We start from the raw sequence: 16,970 nt of genomic DNA, 5'->3' as shown, positions 1-16,970 counted from the left end.
CTTCCCTACGTTTTGTGGAGCCGCGTACAGACCTGGGTTAGCGATTGGTGCAGAGCGCTGTCACTCAGGGCCGGAAAGCACTTCCTGTGCCGGCGCAGGTAGGCAGAGGGAAGTCTAGTTTGCTGGAACCGCCTTTGTGGCGGTGGCTTCGGGAACCGGGCCCCGGCGTTCCTAGACTCCCCTGCCTGCTTCCCCTCGTCCTCCCCCGGCTGGGGGCGACCGGCTGCAGCTGCAGCGGGCCCAGTGGGCACGGCCTGGGTGAGTCTGGGCCCGGAGACCTGCGGGGCCAGGCGACCCCGCCGAGGGAGAGAGCTAGCTCCTAATTAACAATGCCTGTTTGGGGGGCCTGCGTGTTCCGACGGCGTCGGCGGGTGCAATTCGGGCATTTCTCCTTTAGCCCCTACGGACCTATGGTTTAAGGCTTTAAGGCTCTAGGTTTAAGGGGGGATTGGGACGAAGATAAGAGCCCGCTTTTAGGGCTGCAGCGTTATTTCTCCAGCCTTTTCTGATTGGCTGCCAGGGCAGAATTCTGCGCCCCTGAGACGGTGCCACTTAATCGGTTGTTGTTCCATATCCTCAACATCACCTTTTATTTTTCATCATCCAGGCCTCAAACTGTCGTTCCTCTCTTGGTCATTTTGTAGTTGAACGTCTATGAACTTTACCCTGACTAGCCTTGCCCTGCACCCTGAACCTCTATTAATTAAAAAATAGGGACCACATGAATTTATGTTCCACTTTGAGTAGGTCGCCTTTCTTTGCATTGTGTCATCATCCTTTGCAAGAGCCTTCGTTGTTATCTTCCATACCAGCGTCGGAGTACTTCCCTTGCAATACACGTATCTCTTCTAGGGTGTTCACTCACTGCCTCCGCACCTGCTTCCACGTCACTGGCTTCTTCCAGGAGACAACGAAATTCCGCCCGCGGGTTGTCATCCGGATCCTTAACACCTCTGTGCCTGGCGCTTGTGCCATTCCCATTGCTTTCCTGCAGAATAAGCACGACCCATTTCAAGTGCCAAAAATTTTTAACGTAGAACGTGGCAGGAATTTGGGGGACAGAATTACAATAATTTAGAGCTGCGCTGTCCGGTATGGTAGCCGGTAGCCAGTAGCCGTATGTGGCAGCTGAGCATTTGAGTGGAGATGTGCTGTGAATGTACAGTACACACCAGATTTTGAAAACTTGGTACAAAAAAGGTAAACTACCATGTTAATAACGTTTGTAGTAATGTTGAAATGATAATATTTTGGATATGTTGGTTAAATAGAACATTATTGAGATTAATTCCAGCTGTTTCTATTTTTTTAGTGTGATTGCTATAAAATGCAGAGAGATGACGCAGCATGGTTGAATCTGCACCTGTGGAATCAGGGATGTGCAGGGCCGACTCTGTTTAGAGAATTAGCATATCATTTTAATAATTTCTCAGGAATTCAGAAGTTCGGTGTTAGAAGTTAGAGAAATTACAGATAATTATACTTTATTGTATACCTAAGTCAATAATTATAATTATTTTTCTATGCAGCTGAAGTAGCTCCTGAGACCTATTGTAATCTGATGACGTTCCTGCTTTCTTGGTCTGCTCATCCCCAAGTTTTGTGCACATTTGGAGATGTTACTGGAAATGTTGATTTGTCTTAAAGTTCACTACCTCTGTAATACGAAAGATTTTTTTTTTTAAATACAATACCAGTAGTTACTAAATTTCAGTAGGTCAGTATAGGAATTAAAACTTTTCAGAAATTTTGATCTTTTTCGTGTTTGCTCAACAGTTTGCAGACATTTCAAAGTCTATTACCTTTTTGTAATGTTTATTTTTTTAAACCCTACTTTTTTTTAAATTAGAATTATTTTAAGAGGTTTTATTTATTTTTAGAGAGAGGGGGAGGGAGGGAGAAAGAGAGAAAAACAGCAATGTGTGAGAGATACATCAGTCGGTTGCCTCTCACACGCCCTCAATCGAGGACCCAGGAATGTGCCCTGATTGGGAATTGAACTGGCGACCTTTCAGTGTATAGGCTGGTGCTCAAATCACTGAGCTACATCAGCCAGGGCTATAATGTTTTTTAAATGGTGAAGATTTATGTATTAGAAGTGTAAATGGGCTTTTAACATTTGTATTTCAGAGTTGTCCTCACGCTGTGATCATGAGCCCCACGCAGTGGGACTTCCCTGTGGAGTTATGTTGCCGGCCTATGGCCTTTGTCACTCTGACGGGCCTGGATGTGGTGTACAACGCTGTCCACCGAACCGTCTGGGATGCTTTCTGTGCCAATCGGAGGGCTGATCGGGTACCGATTTCTTTCAAGGTGCTACCAGGTGACCACGAGTATCCCAAATGTAGGCCCAAGGTAATGACATTGTGATTGCGTGCGGGCTGTCCTCCCTCTCTCCTCTGTGTGTGGGTATATTTTTCTGTTCCTGTGGCCTGTGCTGGAAAACCCCTGAGTTTATCAAGGTGATGGTTACCGTGATGCGTGGAGAAACCCTGGGCTTTTCATGTCTGTAATACACTACAGGTGTGTTTAGTGCTAGTTGTTTTTTAACCCCAGAGGAATAATTACTTTATAATTATTAAGCTTTTTATCCCATGAGCCTAGGGTTTCCTTTTTGCATTTGCTTAAAAACAAACAAACAAACCCAGGTCTCCATAAAGGCCTCCTAAGAGGAAGGTTTCACACTCCCTGTACATCATTGCCAGTTTCACTGCAGAATCCATGGTCCTCACCCTCCGGCTCAGTTTCACACACAGTCTTGGAGCGCTGGCTTCGTGTGAGGCACCCGGAGCTGTGCAGTGGCTGGTGATGGGGATTTAAACAGGGCGTGAGTAAGACACGCCCTCTGTCCTTGGGGAGTTCTGCATAAACTGAAACCACTCATTCAGTGTGGAGCGAGGAGGGGTGCTAGTTCAGAACTGACTTTCAGGGTGAGCATCATAGTAGAGACCCTTATTTACCTAAAGAAATAATGATGATGATTATGTAGTATTAATAATCGCAGCTAATACATACATAGTACTTTGTGTGTCAATTTACTTTTTAAAGGAAGTTGTGTATGTTGGTCGGTTATTTATTATAATCCTATGAGGTTGATCTGAAAGTCAATTAACAAGGCACATGGATCAAAATATCCTCCCCCAGACCCCGACTTCTTTCCCCTACAGTAGTGTTTCTGACAGTCTGGCCATGGGACCAAGTATGTTGTCATCACTCGGGGTGTTTGCTGAAAGTGTAAACGCCAGGCCTCAGGTCAACTCTGGGAGGGCGGGACCGATGGCTTTGGTCGCCAGCTGATCCCTTTCTTATGTGTGAGAACCACGCACTGAGGACACAGTTTTGTACACTGAGCCATAAAAATTGAACTCTCTCTGAAACTGTGCAAGTAACCGCACCCCTGGCCCTTACACTTTTTATTTTTTGAAGTGGTGCTTGTGTCAAGAAAGGCCAGCGGCCCAGTACGACTCATGTGCATTTCTCCTTGGTTAATTTTCCAGTTCAGGAGCTTTTTAGTTCCCTTTTTCTGGTGCTTTGCTGAGTCTCCAAGTTTTTCTGTGTCCGGTTTCCTTACTGTTCTGGTCGTTCCCCACTTGTAGCAGTGATCAGAGCACCGTGAGCTGGAGGTAGTCGGTGTCAGTGTGGGGAGTGATGTGAGGGTCAGCTGAGCTCTCTGGGGCTCGCTCCCACGTCTGCCGCCTCCCCTTCCCACCACCGGTCCTTCGTGCGCTGAGCCCCAGTGGCTGCGTGGGGCTTCTGTGTTTAAGGATTGTCCTTCGTTTCCCCCTCCATCCTCAAGTAAGGTGAAATGCCATCCTGCAGTGTGTCTCCAAACAAATGGGGCCATGTTCGGTTTTGCATAATAGTTTATTTGAGCAATTTTTACAAACAGAAACTGGAATGGTAAGGAATAGAAGTCGACTTTACCTGGAAAAGGGCTGTTTGCTTCCAGGGTATTTGAGAGCCGTGACATCATGAGACACGCTTGGCTTTCATCATTCTTCAGATGGGAATCGTTGCAGCTCTGGGGCTGAGGTTCTAGTTCTTTCTTGATCTCTGTAAGCTGGCATTGCCTCATCTTAAAGATGGCCAGTGTGCCTACCCAGTGAGATCTGTGCCCCTTGGGGGTGTGGGGCCCAGAAACAGGTGGTTTCTGCTGCTGTTGCATTCCAGTAACCCTTCGACCTCTGCCACCACCCGCAGAGAACCTCGTATGAGTGGTACATCCCCAAAGGGATCCTCAAGACGGGCTGGATGAACAAGCACCTGAACCTGGTGCCGGCCCTGGTGGTCGTGTTCTACGAGCTGGACTGGGATGAGCCTCAGTGGAAGGAAAAGCAGTCGGAGTGCGCCACCCGAGTGGAGATAGTCAGGTCTGGTCGCCCCGTGCGTCGCGTCGGCCGGCCTAGGTTGTCCGAGTCTGCTGACCGCTCGCGTTGAGCGCAGGCAGCCAGCAGGGCGCTGTTTAGACCGCGGAGGTCCCTCTGGGGACTGCTGACCCCCGGGGAACGTGTGCAGCTCCAGGCGGGAGGCTTTGCCGTTAACTTACAGAACGCCGAGCAGGGTGCAAGGCTTGGGAGACAAGCGGGCCTGAGTTTCCAAACGCCTTTTCCAGCATTTATAATGTGTGTTTGAAGATGCCGTAATTTGCTTGCGAGTTGCGCGCTACTTTTGCTCTATCACCGCTTCAGTTTCAAAGTAATTCTTTTGAACGGCTACTCTGTGATGTTTCACTGTAAAGATACTGTATTATAACTTATACGTGAAAGTATATATTAAACTTTTGCTCTCAGAATAGACTTTTGTAAGGATTAGGAGCTTGATGTGAGATGCTTTTTTTGGAATTTAAATCATTGTGGCATATATGTTTCGTACATACGGGAAAAGATTTTCTCTTGGGAGCTTTTTAGTTGAAATTTATCTATCTTTGAATTATCAAACTTATATTTTACATAAAGTTTTGAATGTATTTTTAAAAAACAACTTAATTATTTCATTAATGTTATTATTTTTCCAACGCAGGCAAAGCTTACAAGGGAGAAACACAAAAGTGGCTGTGGTTCTGATTCAGAAAAAAACACCTTTGCCCCCAGGTACCAAAAAGTTAATTAGTAACTAGTTAATTGCTTTACACCTCTGATTCTTATTACTACGGAGCATAATTTTAATGTTGAAATCTTCTGTGCATTATGAGAAATACAATGCATAGTTAGCTTTAAGAGGTACTCACAGTGCGTGCATGATACTTCCTGTAAGAATGAGAATATTCTAGAGCACAGCACTTCCCAGGTCCCACTCGCCCGTCGCCCTTGTTTCCCAACTTAGGCACACATCATTGACGAAACAGTTATTCACTGATTTCTAAAGAAGACGGTTTACGTTTTTGAGATCTATTTGAAATCATAGTCGTAATGTGGTACTTTTTTTCTTTTTCTTTTTTAAAGATCTTATTTATTTATTTTTAGAGAGGGAAGGGAGGGAGAAAGAGAGAGAGAGAGAAACATCAATGTGCGGTTGCTGGGGGCCATGGCCTGCAACCCAGGCATGTGCCCTGACTGGGAATCGAACCTGTGATGCCTGGTTCACAGACCGTGCTCAATCCACTGAGCTACGCCAGCCAGGGTGGTACTTTTTTTCTTAACGTGCAGTAGGGCCAAGAAAAATGCAGTGTGAGTTCCCACTTCCCTCTAGAACATGCTTGCGTTTCAGACGCCTGTTCTTCTACCTTCTCGGACGTTGCGAGGCCAGAGCAGTTTTTGCTTCTGTGTTGAAACTTGTGGCATCCCAAATCCACTTCCATGAATTACTGCTTCCACTTCTAGTGACGGTTGGGGAGCAGCTGTGTGGCTTGTGGGCTGGCATCCCTGAGCCTGTCCTGGCTCCGTGGGCGGTTCCACAGGGTTTTCCTACCAGCTGTGTAACGTCTGAGACCCCACAGTGCTCTCGGGGGCGCAGGAGTCCTCCTGGCGTGGTGGAAGTGGTTTGGGTTTTTAGTCTGCATTATAGTGTTCAGATTTGGGGAGATGCTCGTTGCGGAGAACACACTAATTACTTTCTCTCTCTGTCTTGACGGGTCTTGTCAACAGGGGAAGACGTCATTGCTTCGGAGAGGGCTGCGGCTCTGTGTAACGCGTGTGAACTCTCGGGGAAGTCTTTGTTTGTGCTGCCGCACACCGACCACCTTGTGGGTTACATCATAAGGTAAATAAAGGTCTTGAAAATATTTTTTTTAGACTTTTTTTTAGGCATTGAGAAATTGGTAGTGTAGCCCCATTTATTAAAAAGGAAAAAATACACGTTCATGGGAAAAAATTCAAATGGCGGAAAACCCTTGAAGTTCCTCCCACTTTGCGTGACCGTGAATTCCGCTCTCTCCGGGGCCCAGGCCCGAGTCCAGGCAGGTGCTTCCGAGGGGCGCCTGCTTTCCCGAAGGAGCTCGGAGCGGCTCAGCATCTCCAGCCGGGTTTCCCTTGTTCCTGGTCGATCGCGGAGTTCGGGAGCGGGGCAGGATTTGCACCACACAAATGTCACTTCACCTCGTTGGCCTGTTTTCACTTTTCAGTCTTTTTCCTGTTAGTTTTCTTACTCTTTAAACCCTAAATACTAAAGTCATAAAAAATAGTCAAATGTAAATATTAGATATGTTTCTTTTAGACTTCTTATAAGATGATAAAATAATAAAGGTGGAAGTAATCTTAGAATTTACCCAATTGTTAGAAGTTACAGAATGTTTTCATTGGCTACCATATTCCCCTGTGTAGTGTGCTCCCGTGCAGGAGGCGCGCCCACATGCTTGTGCATCGTACGCGGGATTCTTGTGCCCGCTGTTACATCCATGTGTGTAACCATCGTACCCATGTATAATGCATGCCCTTGGATTTCCCTAAAAATTTGGGCAAAATGCGTGCACTATATACCCCAAAATATGCTACTTTTTGGGTAGCACATAATTTTAAATGGCTTTTCTGCACTTTTAATTTTAGATTTTTTAAATCTAGAAATTCTGGTTTATGTTTTGCTTCACTTTTTATCTTAGTCATGAGGTAAACTAGATATTATCTCGGTCAGAATTTTACCTTCGTTTCTTACAAATATGACTGTTTTAAAATAACTTTGGTGTTTTAATGTTGTTCTTATTTTTAAAAAAATAGATTAGAAAATGCCTTTTATGAACATGCGCAGACGTACTACTACACCGAGATCAGAAGAGTGAAGTCTCACAAAGAGTTTCTGAATAAAACCACACACCAGGTGCGTGCTCGTTTGTCCCTGGAGGACGAGGTGCCGGACGCGCTCTGGAGCAGGCTGTCCGCTGCTGAGCGGTTTGCGGGAGGCAGGGGACGCCTGTAACGCCTGATGTTTTGAAATGGCTTTGGTGCATTTGTTCATTTATTTATTTATTGTCTTTTAGTTTTATTTTTATTTTACTTATTTTTAATTGTATTTTTTCCATTGCCATTTATCCCCCAACATCCTCTTTCACTTCCTTTTAGTTTTTTTAAAAGCACTTAAAAGCTAATTAGTTTTTGTATTCTTTGCCCTTGAAGTTCCTAAAAATAGATTTTTATAGCCTTGCCATCTGTACTTATTTGTTGGAATAATTCTTGAAATTTAATTTTGAGTATTATTCTTATACTTTTATGTCTCCTCTTAATAAAACTTATTAAAATTTTCTCTCTTACCCTACCCATCTCTCTAAAACTAACTAAATAAAATATTTTAAAAAACTTATTAAAATTTTTACATTTTTAAGAAGATATATGTAATAATGAATTTTTCTGTTTTTTTTTTCAGCTTTTATTTGTGAGACATCAGTTCAAAATAGCTTTCTTCAATGAGCTGAAACAAGATACACAGAATGCACTGAAGTAAGTTTCTAACAGCTGTCGATCTGAATTTCCCTTAGCCTTACGTTAACCCCACCACGTGTGAATGGCAGTTTCTGAATCACAGCCAAACTAATTGATTCTAAAGTGTTTATATTGGTTTAGGTGCAGTTATGCTGTGTTTAGTTTGTCTAGAGATGAATGGAATGTAATATTTTCAGACTTGAAAAGTTCCATTGTCGGAAGTAAATTTCATTAGTGTCACAAGGCTTTCTGGCCTGCTTTAGTTAACTGTCGTGATCTAAAGAGACGTGACATTAAAATGTTCCCACTTTCTGCCTCTTATTCGCATGTCCAGTAAGACGCTTGTGTTAAGACTGATTTCCAGAGTTACATATACATTAAACGTTACCTAAGTCAGACTGAACTGAAGGTATATAGTGCACTTATTCAACTCAGCTATGACTTTATTTTTAATTAAATGTGTGCTTTAGTTTACAGTGCCTGTCGGCATCGTTGTTACTCAGAGGCGCTGCGTGGAGCTTTGCTGAGTATTTGCAGATGCCCTGGCCGTGGCCGAGCCTTTTATTCCTTGGCCACAACTTAACAAACACCACCTCTCTCTGGCTTTACCTCAGTTCTTGAAGATTGCAGTGGCAGTGTAACAAAGGGATAAAAGACAGCAGCATATCCTAAAGTGGGGACAAGCTGAGTGTCCAGGGAGAGAAATAGAGAAGTAAATGAAAGTGCATCTAGTATTCAGAGAAATATTACAGAAACCTGTGTGTGTGTGTTATTATTGAGGTGCTAAGTACCAAACTCTGTTCTCTGAATCTCAGCGGCTTCAGATAATGATAGCTGGCTTTAATGTAGTTCACTTTTAATCAGTAGTACTACTTAAAAACCTTCCGCTCCAGTCGTGCTCAAACGTCATTCCGGAAAGAGAGATGGTGCCTGCGCAGGTTAGGAGCACGGTCTTCTTTGGAGGAGACTGTTGAGATTTTGCCGCTGCCTCCCGTGATCAGGGTGGGCCTCCTTCTGCCAGGATCTCCCTTCTCCCCCGTCTCTCCCTCAGCCCCTGCCACCCGGAGGGCGTGTCCCCTCTGGCCTGTGACCAGACCGGTGAGAGCCGCGTAACTTGCGGAGACACTGGGTCTGAGAGCCTTTGACCTGTCCTGGGTGATAACGCCTTTCCTAACAGAGTTTCTCTTTGTTTGGGAAGCTCATGTTGATGCTTTTAAAAAATACCACTTTTTAACAGAATGCTAATTTTTAGATTAACTCTGAGCCCTGGCTGGCATAGCTCAGTGGATTGAGCGAGGGCTGCAAACCAAAGTGTCACAGGTTCGATTCCCAGTCAGGGTACATGCCTGGGTTGCAGGCCACGGCCCCCAGCAACCGCACATTGATGTTTCTCTCTTTCTCCCTCCCTTCCCTCTCTAAAAATAAATAAATAAGATCTTAAAAAAAAAGATTAAAAGTGCTCTATGAATGTCCATTCTTGGAAAAAAAATAAATTAACTCTGGACAACTGTCCACCCTACTTTCATTTTCCAACGTATTTTCTGTTAGTGACAGGTGTTAATTACATGATAATCTGCACACGATGGTGCTGTTCTTAGAAGCCATTGAATCTTTTTGCACATTAATCAATATAGTACTTTCCAGGAAATCAGAGATTAGTACACATGAGGGGGACCTAAAAAAATGGAATTATCTTCTGGAGGACAGGCCCCTAGTAGTCCAGGCTTCCCCCACTAGGCGCGTGCTCTAGGAACCCATCTGTGTCAGTGCACCAGCTGGCATTGTTGTGAGAGGCTGTGTTGAAGACTCTTTCAACTCATTTGCCCATTTCATGCATGATGGATGATGTATGAGTGCATCTGCCCACACTGTGCTGAGTGGTGAGCAGTTTTTTACCCAAAACAGCTTGACTCCCCCTCCCTATTCACCTGACCTCGCCCCAAGTGATTTTTTTGTATGCGTGGCTGAAAAAAGCCCTCAAAGGGAAACATTTTGCGGATGAGGAAGAGGTGAAACAAAAAATAGCAGAAGCACAAAAAGGCATCAGAATCAGTGAGTTCAAAAACTGTTCTGAGCAGTGGAGAAAATGTCTCAGTGGGTGTGTTGCATCAAATAGAGACTACTTTCAAGGTGACTGAAGTTTAAACATGCAAGAATAAATACACAATTTTTTATAAATACATCCCGGGATTTTTTGGGTCTCCCTCATGTATGTTTTAAGTTGGTAAGTGCTAAGAAATGTTGACTCAACATTGTCTCCGTTATTTTTAATAATTTTTTGAGTACTCTTTTCTTAAAATTAATTTATGTCATAATTAACCACCTTCCTCATGTGTCTCTTAGGAATTACAGGACCGCCTATAATCTTGTACACGAATTGAGAGCCCATGAAACTAATATCCTGGAAATTAAGACGATGGCAGGATTTATAAACTACAAGGTAATAGTCATAATTCCAAATAAGGAGAATTTGTCTTTAATGATCAGATTATCTTTTTACAGTCTGAAAACCAAAATTAATTACCTGCTCTGAAAAGTATTTGATGAATTATGATCGTTTTTCATGCCCTTTATCTCCGGGGGGCGGGGGGGGCCTGGTGCTTAGCAGCAGCCTCATTATGAAGTTTGGTTTTGAGTTTAGGGGTGACGGCCTTCTCCTTTACAGCGATGCTGTTTTTGGAGAACTCCTCCAGGGGGTCTTGTCTTTGTTTTTTCGTGGGAGCAGGAAGGAGTGAGACAAAAGCTGCCAATTACTGAACCTTGAAAGACACAGTGTGTTCAGACAGTGGGAGGCTTCCTTGGTTTAACGGCACAGCCTTGGGAAGGGTGTCTCTGTTCGCCTTCGTGCAAACTTTGTGCATGGTATTTCTGCGTTTTAAGATGGTATATGGCAGAAATAGATGCTCCCAGAAGGCAAGTGAGGGCTGTTTGTTTTGCTTTAGTCTTTGCACTCTCCGTCTCTCCGTCTTTGAAGAGGGCTGGCGCTGGATTGGTGATGTGGGGCAGGTGGATACCTCGTTCATGGTTTCTGTAAGTGGACATTGGCCCAGTCTCTGTAGAGACTGTTTCTGCAACGACGACATGTTTAGAGTGGGTAGATGTTGCCTTGGCCTGGCAATTCCATTTCAGAAAATTTATCCGGCATCTGTGCTAAGACTCGCAAATCACACGTATGAGGATATTTGTTATATCCTGTGATAGGAAAAGATCGGAAACCACCCAGAAATAAGTGACTGGTTAATATAAATTATAATTCCAAACTATGGACTATTACACAACACTTAAGAATGAGGCAACTCCATCTGTTGATAAGAAATGAGATCCAAGATAGATTTTTAGGTGAAGAAGTGAGGCACAAAGCATATTTAGTGAGGCGCTATCTGTATAAGAATAATAGTGTATATGGGAATGTGCACACACACACACACACACACTTGTCTGTGCATGGACTGTGTCATGAGACCTGATCTGGGCGCCGGTTGCCTCTGGAAAGAAGGGCTGAGGGACAGGGGCCGGGGCGGGGCTTCACTTTTCAACTGTTTCTTCCTACCTAACAAATAAAACTGGTAATAACTATATGGAAGGAAATGTAGGCTTTGTTTCTGTTGTTTTCCCTTTTACCCTGCATACGGATACATTATTACCGTTCTGAAACAGAATCCCCAGCCAAAGGTTGTTAAGAATTTCCGTAGTCCTTGTTTGACGCGGAGTCCACGGTGGTCTGCTGGGCTGTAGAAAACCTTAGCTCTTTGGCAGTTGGAGAGCTGAAAGTTAACCTGTTCCTTCTTAGCCATCTGTTGGCGATACTTGACTTTTGCCCGTCTTTATGTTCTTCGTTGGGCATACACTTGATACTATTACGAGGCTTTTTCTAAGGTACAGAATAGACTCAGTACCATACTGGACAATTGTGTCTCACCTGCCAAGGGGATGTCACCTGGTGTCAGCACCGCCCCGCTGCCGGAGAACACGAGCGCCGGCGCAGGGAACGGCGGGGACGGGAACTCGGCGGTCTCTCCAAAGCTGGTCTCCAAGTTGACGCGTGTCTAAGTGAACACGCCTTTTGACTCGGGTTTCCCTCTTTCTTCCGGGGCTGGTTGTGCATTTTGCAGATCTGCAGGCTGTGTTTTCAGCACAACACCCCACTGGACGCCATCGCTCAGTTCCGGAAACACATCGACTTGTGCAAGAAAAAAATCGGAAGCGCGGAGCTGTCTTTCGAGCACGCCGCGTGGATGGCTAAGCAGTACGTCTCAGGTCGCACTCTCGGGGGGGTCTGAGGAGACACCTGGGGGTTGGGGGGGTGGGATCAGCGTGGGCTTTGGTTCTAAGTGGAGCTAAGATACTGTCCATAAGTAGGTCTTGAATGATTGTGTATGAGTACGTTTCCAGTAATAGTAAATGTTGATTCATACAGTTGCTTGATGGGAATCGGTTAATTCAGGGTACTGTCTCTCTCATTCAGCACGTATTTACTGAGTTTCTGCCGTGCTCCTAGGTTCACTGAGAACACAGCAGTGAACAAAAACTGCCTGCTGACGTGGAACTTCCTATTTGAGACCGATGCTTAAAACTTGCTAAAATGGAATAGTTCCCAGAAACATGGATGTATTGGAGTGGAGGGGACTGTTTTGACATTCAGCTTGGGCGTGTATTTATACAGGCTTGCCAGCACTGAGAGGTTGCCTTAGATACAGACTCTGTTACCTACAGTTAATCAGTGCGTACTAGTGCTTACACAAGGAATCCCACTGATAACACAGTTCATCAGTCGTGTCATTTTAATGCAGTCGCTGAGGCTACGATATGGTTCCAGGTTGAATAATTACAAAACTAAGCATTTTCTTTCCTCCTCCTTTCTCATTCACTTTTTTTCTTAATTTCTTGATTTTTGTTTTCCTCTTTAGATTCCAAGCCTTTGGAGATTTGTTCGATGAAGCTATTAAGCTGGGGCTGACAGCCATTCAGACGCAGAACCCCGGCTTCTACTACCAGCAGGCCGCACACTACGCCCAGGAGCGGAAGCAGCTGGCGAAGACGCTCTGTGAGCACGAAGTAAGTCACCGCCTGCCGTGGGCTCTGGCCTTCGGGAACCTGGGTCCTTGTCTCCCGGAAGCAGAGGAAACTAATCGGCGTGGGTAATTACAGCTGCATATAATCAGCCTTTCTTTATTTTTCAGGAATTAGAGTTATTTTTAGCTTTAGCCCGAGTGCTCCATGTTCACCTGAGTACTCAGTTTTCGCCCGTGACCTGAGCAGGTTTTCTTTGAGGAACTGATTGATGACTGTCAGTAAGCCAGTGATTTAGACAAGAGAAAATTACTTTAAACTAAAAGCCACAGTCTGGCGGTGCCACACCGTAAATCCAGCGGGGTGTTCTTGCGGTCCCGTCCGCGGGAACTGGAAGGCGTGTGCTTTGTGTGATTCACCAGCTGAGGACTCCTTCCTTTTCCTGCGGATTTTCTCTGGGGAAAACGCTCAATCATCCGTGTGAGACCTACTGTCAGTTGCATGGTTTCCTAGATGCGACATTTCATGTTGCCTTTCTCATCGGTGATTGTGTTTAGATACCAGGTTCCCCATTAGCACCTTAAAATAAAGAACGTGGTGTGTATGTGTAAATTCATTTTCGTTCATATAGTTATGTCAGTTTATTTTCACTTACAGTTTGCAGTTTTCTTCTCTGAAGATAGCTGAATATTGTCAATAGTACTTATTTAAAAACTGTTTCATGAACAGTTTGCATATTAGTACTTTAATGTATGGATTTTTTCTTAAATCATAATATAACTAGACTATTTTCTACCACGTTATTTGTATATGACTTATAACTTCATTGCATGTTTTATATTGTAAAAGTTTGGCATATTGTATTTTGAATACAGTATTTTAAAAAGTTTTAAGACTAGGTTTTATATGGATATGAGGAAATGGGCATTAAAAATAACACTGGCTGGAATATAAAATAAATATTTCTGTCAAATAATAATTTGAGAAACCTCAAAATCATGTATATCTTTTGACCCAGAATTGCATTTTCTAGAAATCTAAAGCAGAGAGATCTTAAGAGATAAGTACTGAGGTTTATTTGTAAAGTTGTTCTGACAGATTTATTAATTGTAATGTAATATAGAAATAACAAGAAGAGCAACTACAGAGAGTTTATTAAAATATGGAACAGCAAGCAGCCATGGAAAATAATGTTTTAGAAGAATATTTAATGGTATGGTGAAATATACAGATTACATATAAATGAAAAAAGCGGGGTGAAAAATTATTCCAGTTGACAGGATGACTAAATGTTTCCACGGAAACCCGGAGAATCATCTGCACATTGTTAACAGTGGCAGTAGGCTGATAAGTAGTTTAAATTTTAATCCTTTTGGTTGTGTTCTGCAGTTTTCAACAACGTACTTGTATTACATTTTGGTTTCAGAGGAGAAAAGTTATGAAAAAGAAAAATAAAGCAGTATAAATTTGTAAATTCTCATGCCAAAAGTATCCCTGCCCCACCAAAATCAGGACTTCAGCACAAGTGACAAGCAAGGAAAATAGTGTCTCTTTAAAAAACTCCTTATAGCATTCTTCTCATTTGCACAAGAAGCACTGGTACATATGGAATAAACATCAGTCATAATTTGTAATATCTTTCACTGGGTTATTATAGCAAAGGTAGAAAGATAACGTAAAGAAATTCCGGCACGTCCTCACTTAGCGTGGTCGCCGGCGTCCGCGGCTTTGAGCTGGGTGCTGCGCAGTGAGGCCATCTTCTCCCTAGGGCGTCGGAGCGGGGACCGGTGTGAACAGCAGTGAGGTCCCGCGGTGCTGCATCAGCGTCACAGTGACGGGAGGTTGTGCGAAGACTCGCTGTGCCTTGCACTCCTGTGTCAGAATCAGCTTGACTTATTCAGTCTGATTGTTTTGAGACCCCCTGACCATTGAATGAAACATTGTGAGAATTTAATTTACGTTGAACCAGTCACATCTTTGATACTTGCATGTGTTCGGCATTGGTATTCACGAACACGTTTTTACTCTGTCGGAACTGAGGGAGAGGCGGCTTGTGGCGGGTTGCCTGAACTTGTGTGTTCAGGGCTGTTTTCATTTCCAGGCCTCCGTCGCGTACCCCAGCCCCGACCCCCTGGAAACACCGACGGGCGCCCTTGACTTCTATGGACAGAGGTCATGGCGACAAGGAGTGCTGAGTAAGTCACCTTTCCCTCTGCCCTTGAACCTCTCACGGCAGCAGCTGCTGTCACAATTTTGTCATAACAAGCAAATTCTGTTGAGGTGAAAATGTGTGCTTTGTAAACACTTTTTAAAAAGATTTTCAGTTTTTTAATTTTTACAATGTTTTGTTGGTATCACTGCATCTCAGAATAACTTAAAGATGTGATATGGTTAAAATATTTATGTTTGGATGTCTTAAACAACACAATTACTAAGCCACTCTGGTCTATTTATTTTCATTCCAGTTAACTTTAATGATTTATTTGACATTTTAAATAGCATTAGTTTGTTCCATCTTAAAAATAATGTCTCTGCATCTTTTTTGTGTTTGATACATACTTACTTAATTTGGGCAGTTTCTGTAGCAAGTGTTGAGGAGTTATTTCTTGACTCTCCAGGAAGTGTATTGTGTGTAGAGCATGATGTTGGCGTTGTCCTTCAGGTGGTTGTCCCAGCCGGCCAAGGAAGACCGAGCTCAGTGATGTTCTCTTCAAACAGAGCTCACGGAGAATTACTGCGCCAAAGCAGCCATCTCCCAGAGTCTTTTAAAGTTCTAGAATGTTTAGGAATTTTGAATACATCATATTACAGGATTCAAGGAATGTACACACCCAGTGTTCAGTGAAGGACTTATGTAAATGAGCCGTCTAAAATGGGTTGTGTCTTACCTGGTGCAGGTTTTGATCTTTCGGATCCTGAGAAAGAGAGGGTGGGAATCCTTGCCGTTCAGCTGAGGGAGAGAAATGTTGTTCACTCCGTAAGTTTTTTTTTCCCAATGTCAACTATTTTTTGCAGTATTCAAGGAAAACAGTAGATTATTTTTATTGGAATGTTTCACACTTTATCTTTTTTTAACAGGAAATAATAATAACTCTTCTGAGCAATGCTGTTGCACAATTTAAGAAGTATAAGTGTCCAAGAATGAAGAGTCATCTAAGTATGTAGTCGTAACCTGCCACAGTTTCATCCAAGTGTGAATCATTTTAAATTATGTACATACACTTTCCTTTCCTTTACAGTGGTTCAAATGGGAGAGGAATATTACTATGCAAAGGATTACACCAAAGCTTTGAAGTGAGTCCTAGTCCCTATTTTTACAAGTATTCTGACTTCCTCAATGAAAGATTACAACAGGAATTGTATTTATCACTTCCATACTTATTTCTGCTTTAGTCAGCTCCATTGCTGTGATGCTTTCTCAAGTGCTGTCTACTAGTACGGTCATTTTCAAAGTCTCGGGCCGCCTCACACGTAGCCAGATGTGAAAATGCCTGTTCAGCGGCTGCAGCAGAGTTTTCTGGAGTTTACGTAGAACGAGCGAAGCGCTTTGTCCTCTTCCGGAACTCGGCAGCCCCTTCTCGGGCCACGCGTCAGCCTGTCCTCCCTTCCGCCGCCTTCTAGGTTGCTGGACTACGTGATGTGTGACTACCGCAGCGAGGGCTGGCGGACGCTCCTCACGTCCATCCTGACCACGGCGCTGAAGTGCGCCTACCTCATGGCCCAGCTGAAAGATTACATTACCTACGCCCTGGAACTCCTCGGAAGAGGTCACTTGATGTTCTTGCAGGAAAACTCTGCATTGTTAAGCTCGTGTAGCAACGTTAAGCTCTCAGAACTGGAAGAATTATAATTGCCTCACGAATCTGGTGGTGCTTTTACTATGTACAGGTCACTTTGTGCAGTGAAGGGACTCATGCCTTCCATGGAACTTGTCATAGTTGGGAAAACAAAATTCTTCTGCCTTTTTAAAACGTGGCATAAGATAACTTTTCACGTAGACTGCAGGTGGAGGTATATGAAGTGTTGGGGCTAACTTTTAGGAAGCTATGCTGTCATTGGATTTTCTGGAATTGCGTTTAGCAGAGATGTTTATTCTACAATATTTTAGTACCT

At 43.7% G+C, this 16,970-nt stretch overlaps 1 protein-coding gene across 1 annotated transcript in view; it reads left to right on the top strand.

The window, feature by feature from the left end:
- Nucleotides 1-99: 99 nt before the first annotated feature.
- TRAPPC11 (trafficking protein particle complex subunit 11) overlaps nt 100-16,970 on the top strand; it is a 33,484-nt gene continuing 16,613 nt past the window's right edge. Inside the window, exons 1-15 of the mRNA XM_045821613.1 lie at nt 100-258; nt 2,131-2,355; nt 4,201-4,370; nt 5,020-5,090; nt 6,084-6,198; nt 7,149-7,248; nt 7,792-7,865; nt 10,191-10,287; nt 11,960-12,093; nt 12,755-12,902; nt 14,959-15,052; nt 15,755-15,834; nt 15,936-16,014; nt 16,097-16,151; nt 16,479-16,624. Coding sequence (XP_045677569.1) covers nt 2,152-2,355; nt 4,201-4,370; nt 5,020-5,090; nt 6,084-6,198; nt 7,149-7,248; nt 7,792-7,865; nt 10,191-10,287; nt 11,960-12,093; nt 12,755-12,902; nt 14,959-15,052; nt 15,755-15,834; nt 15,936-16,014; nt 16,097-16,151; nt 16,479-16,624 — 1,567 coding nt within the window. The 5' untranslated portion in view covers nt 100-258; nt 2,131-2,151. The remainder of the gene's footprint in view (nt 259-2,130; nt 2,356-4,200; nt 4,371-5,019; nt 5,091-6,083; nt 6,199-7,148; nt 7,249-7,791; nt 7,866-10,190; nt 10,288-11,959; nt 12,094-12,754; nt 12,903-14,958; nt 15,053-15,754; nt 15,835-15,935; nt 16,015-16,096; nt 16,152-16,478; nt 16,625-16,970) is intronic.

This window comes from Phyllostomus hastatus, unplaced genomic scaffold (assembly GCF_019186645.2).
Source record: "Phyllostomus hastatus isolate PE091 unplaced genomic scaffold, TTU_PhHast_1.1 phas_scaffold_46, whole genome shotgun sequence".
Taxonomy (NCBI): Eukaryota; Metazoa; Chordata; class Mammalia; order Chiroptera; family Phyllostomidae; genus Phyllostomus; species Phyllostomus hastatus.
The sequence above is the reverse complement of the archived record's forward strand: the minus strand, read 5'-3'. Positions and strand labels throughout refer to the sequence as shown.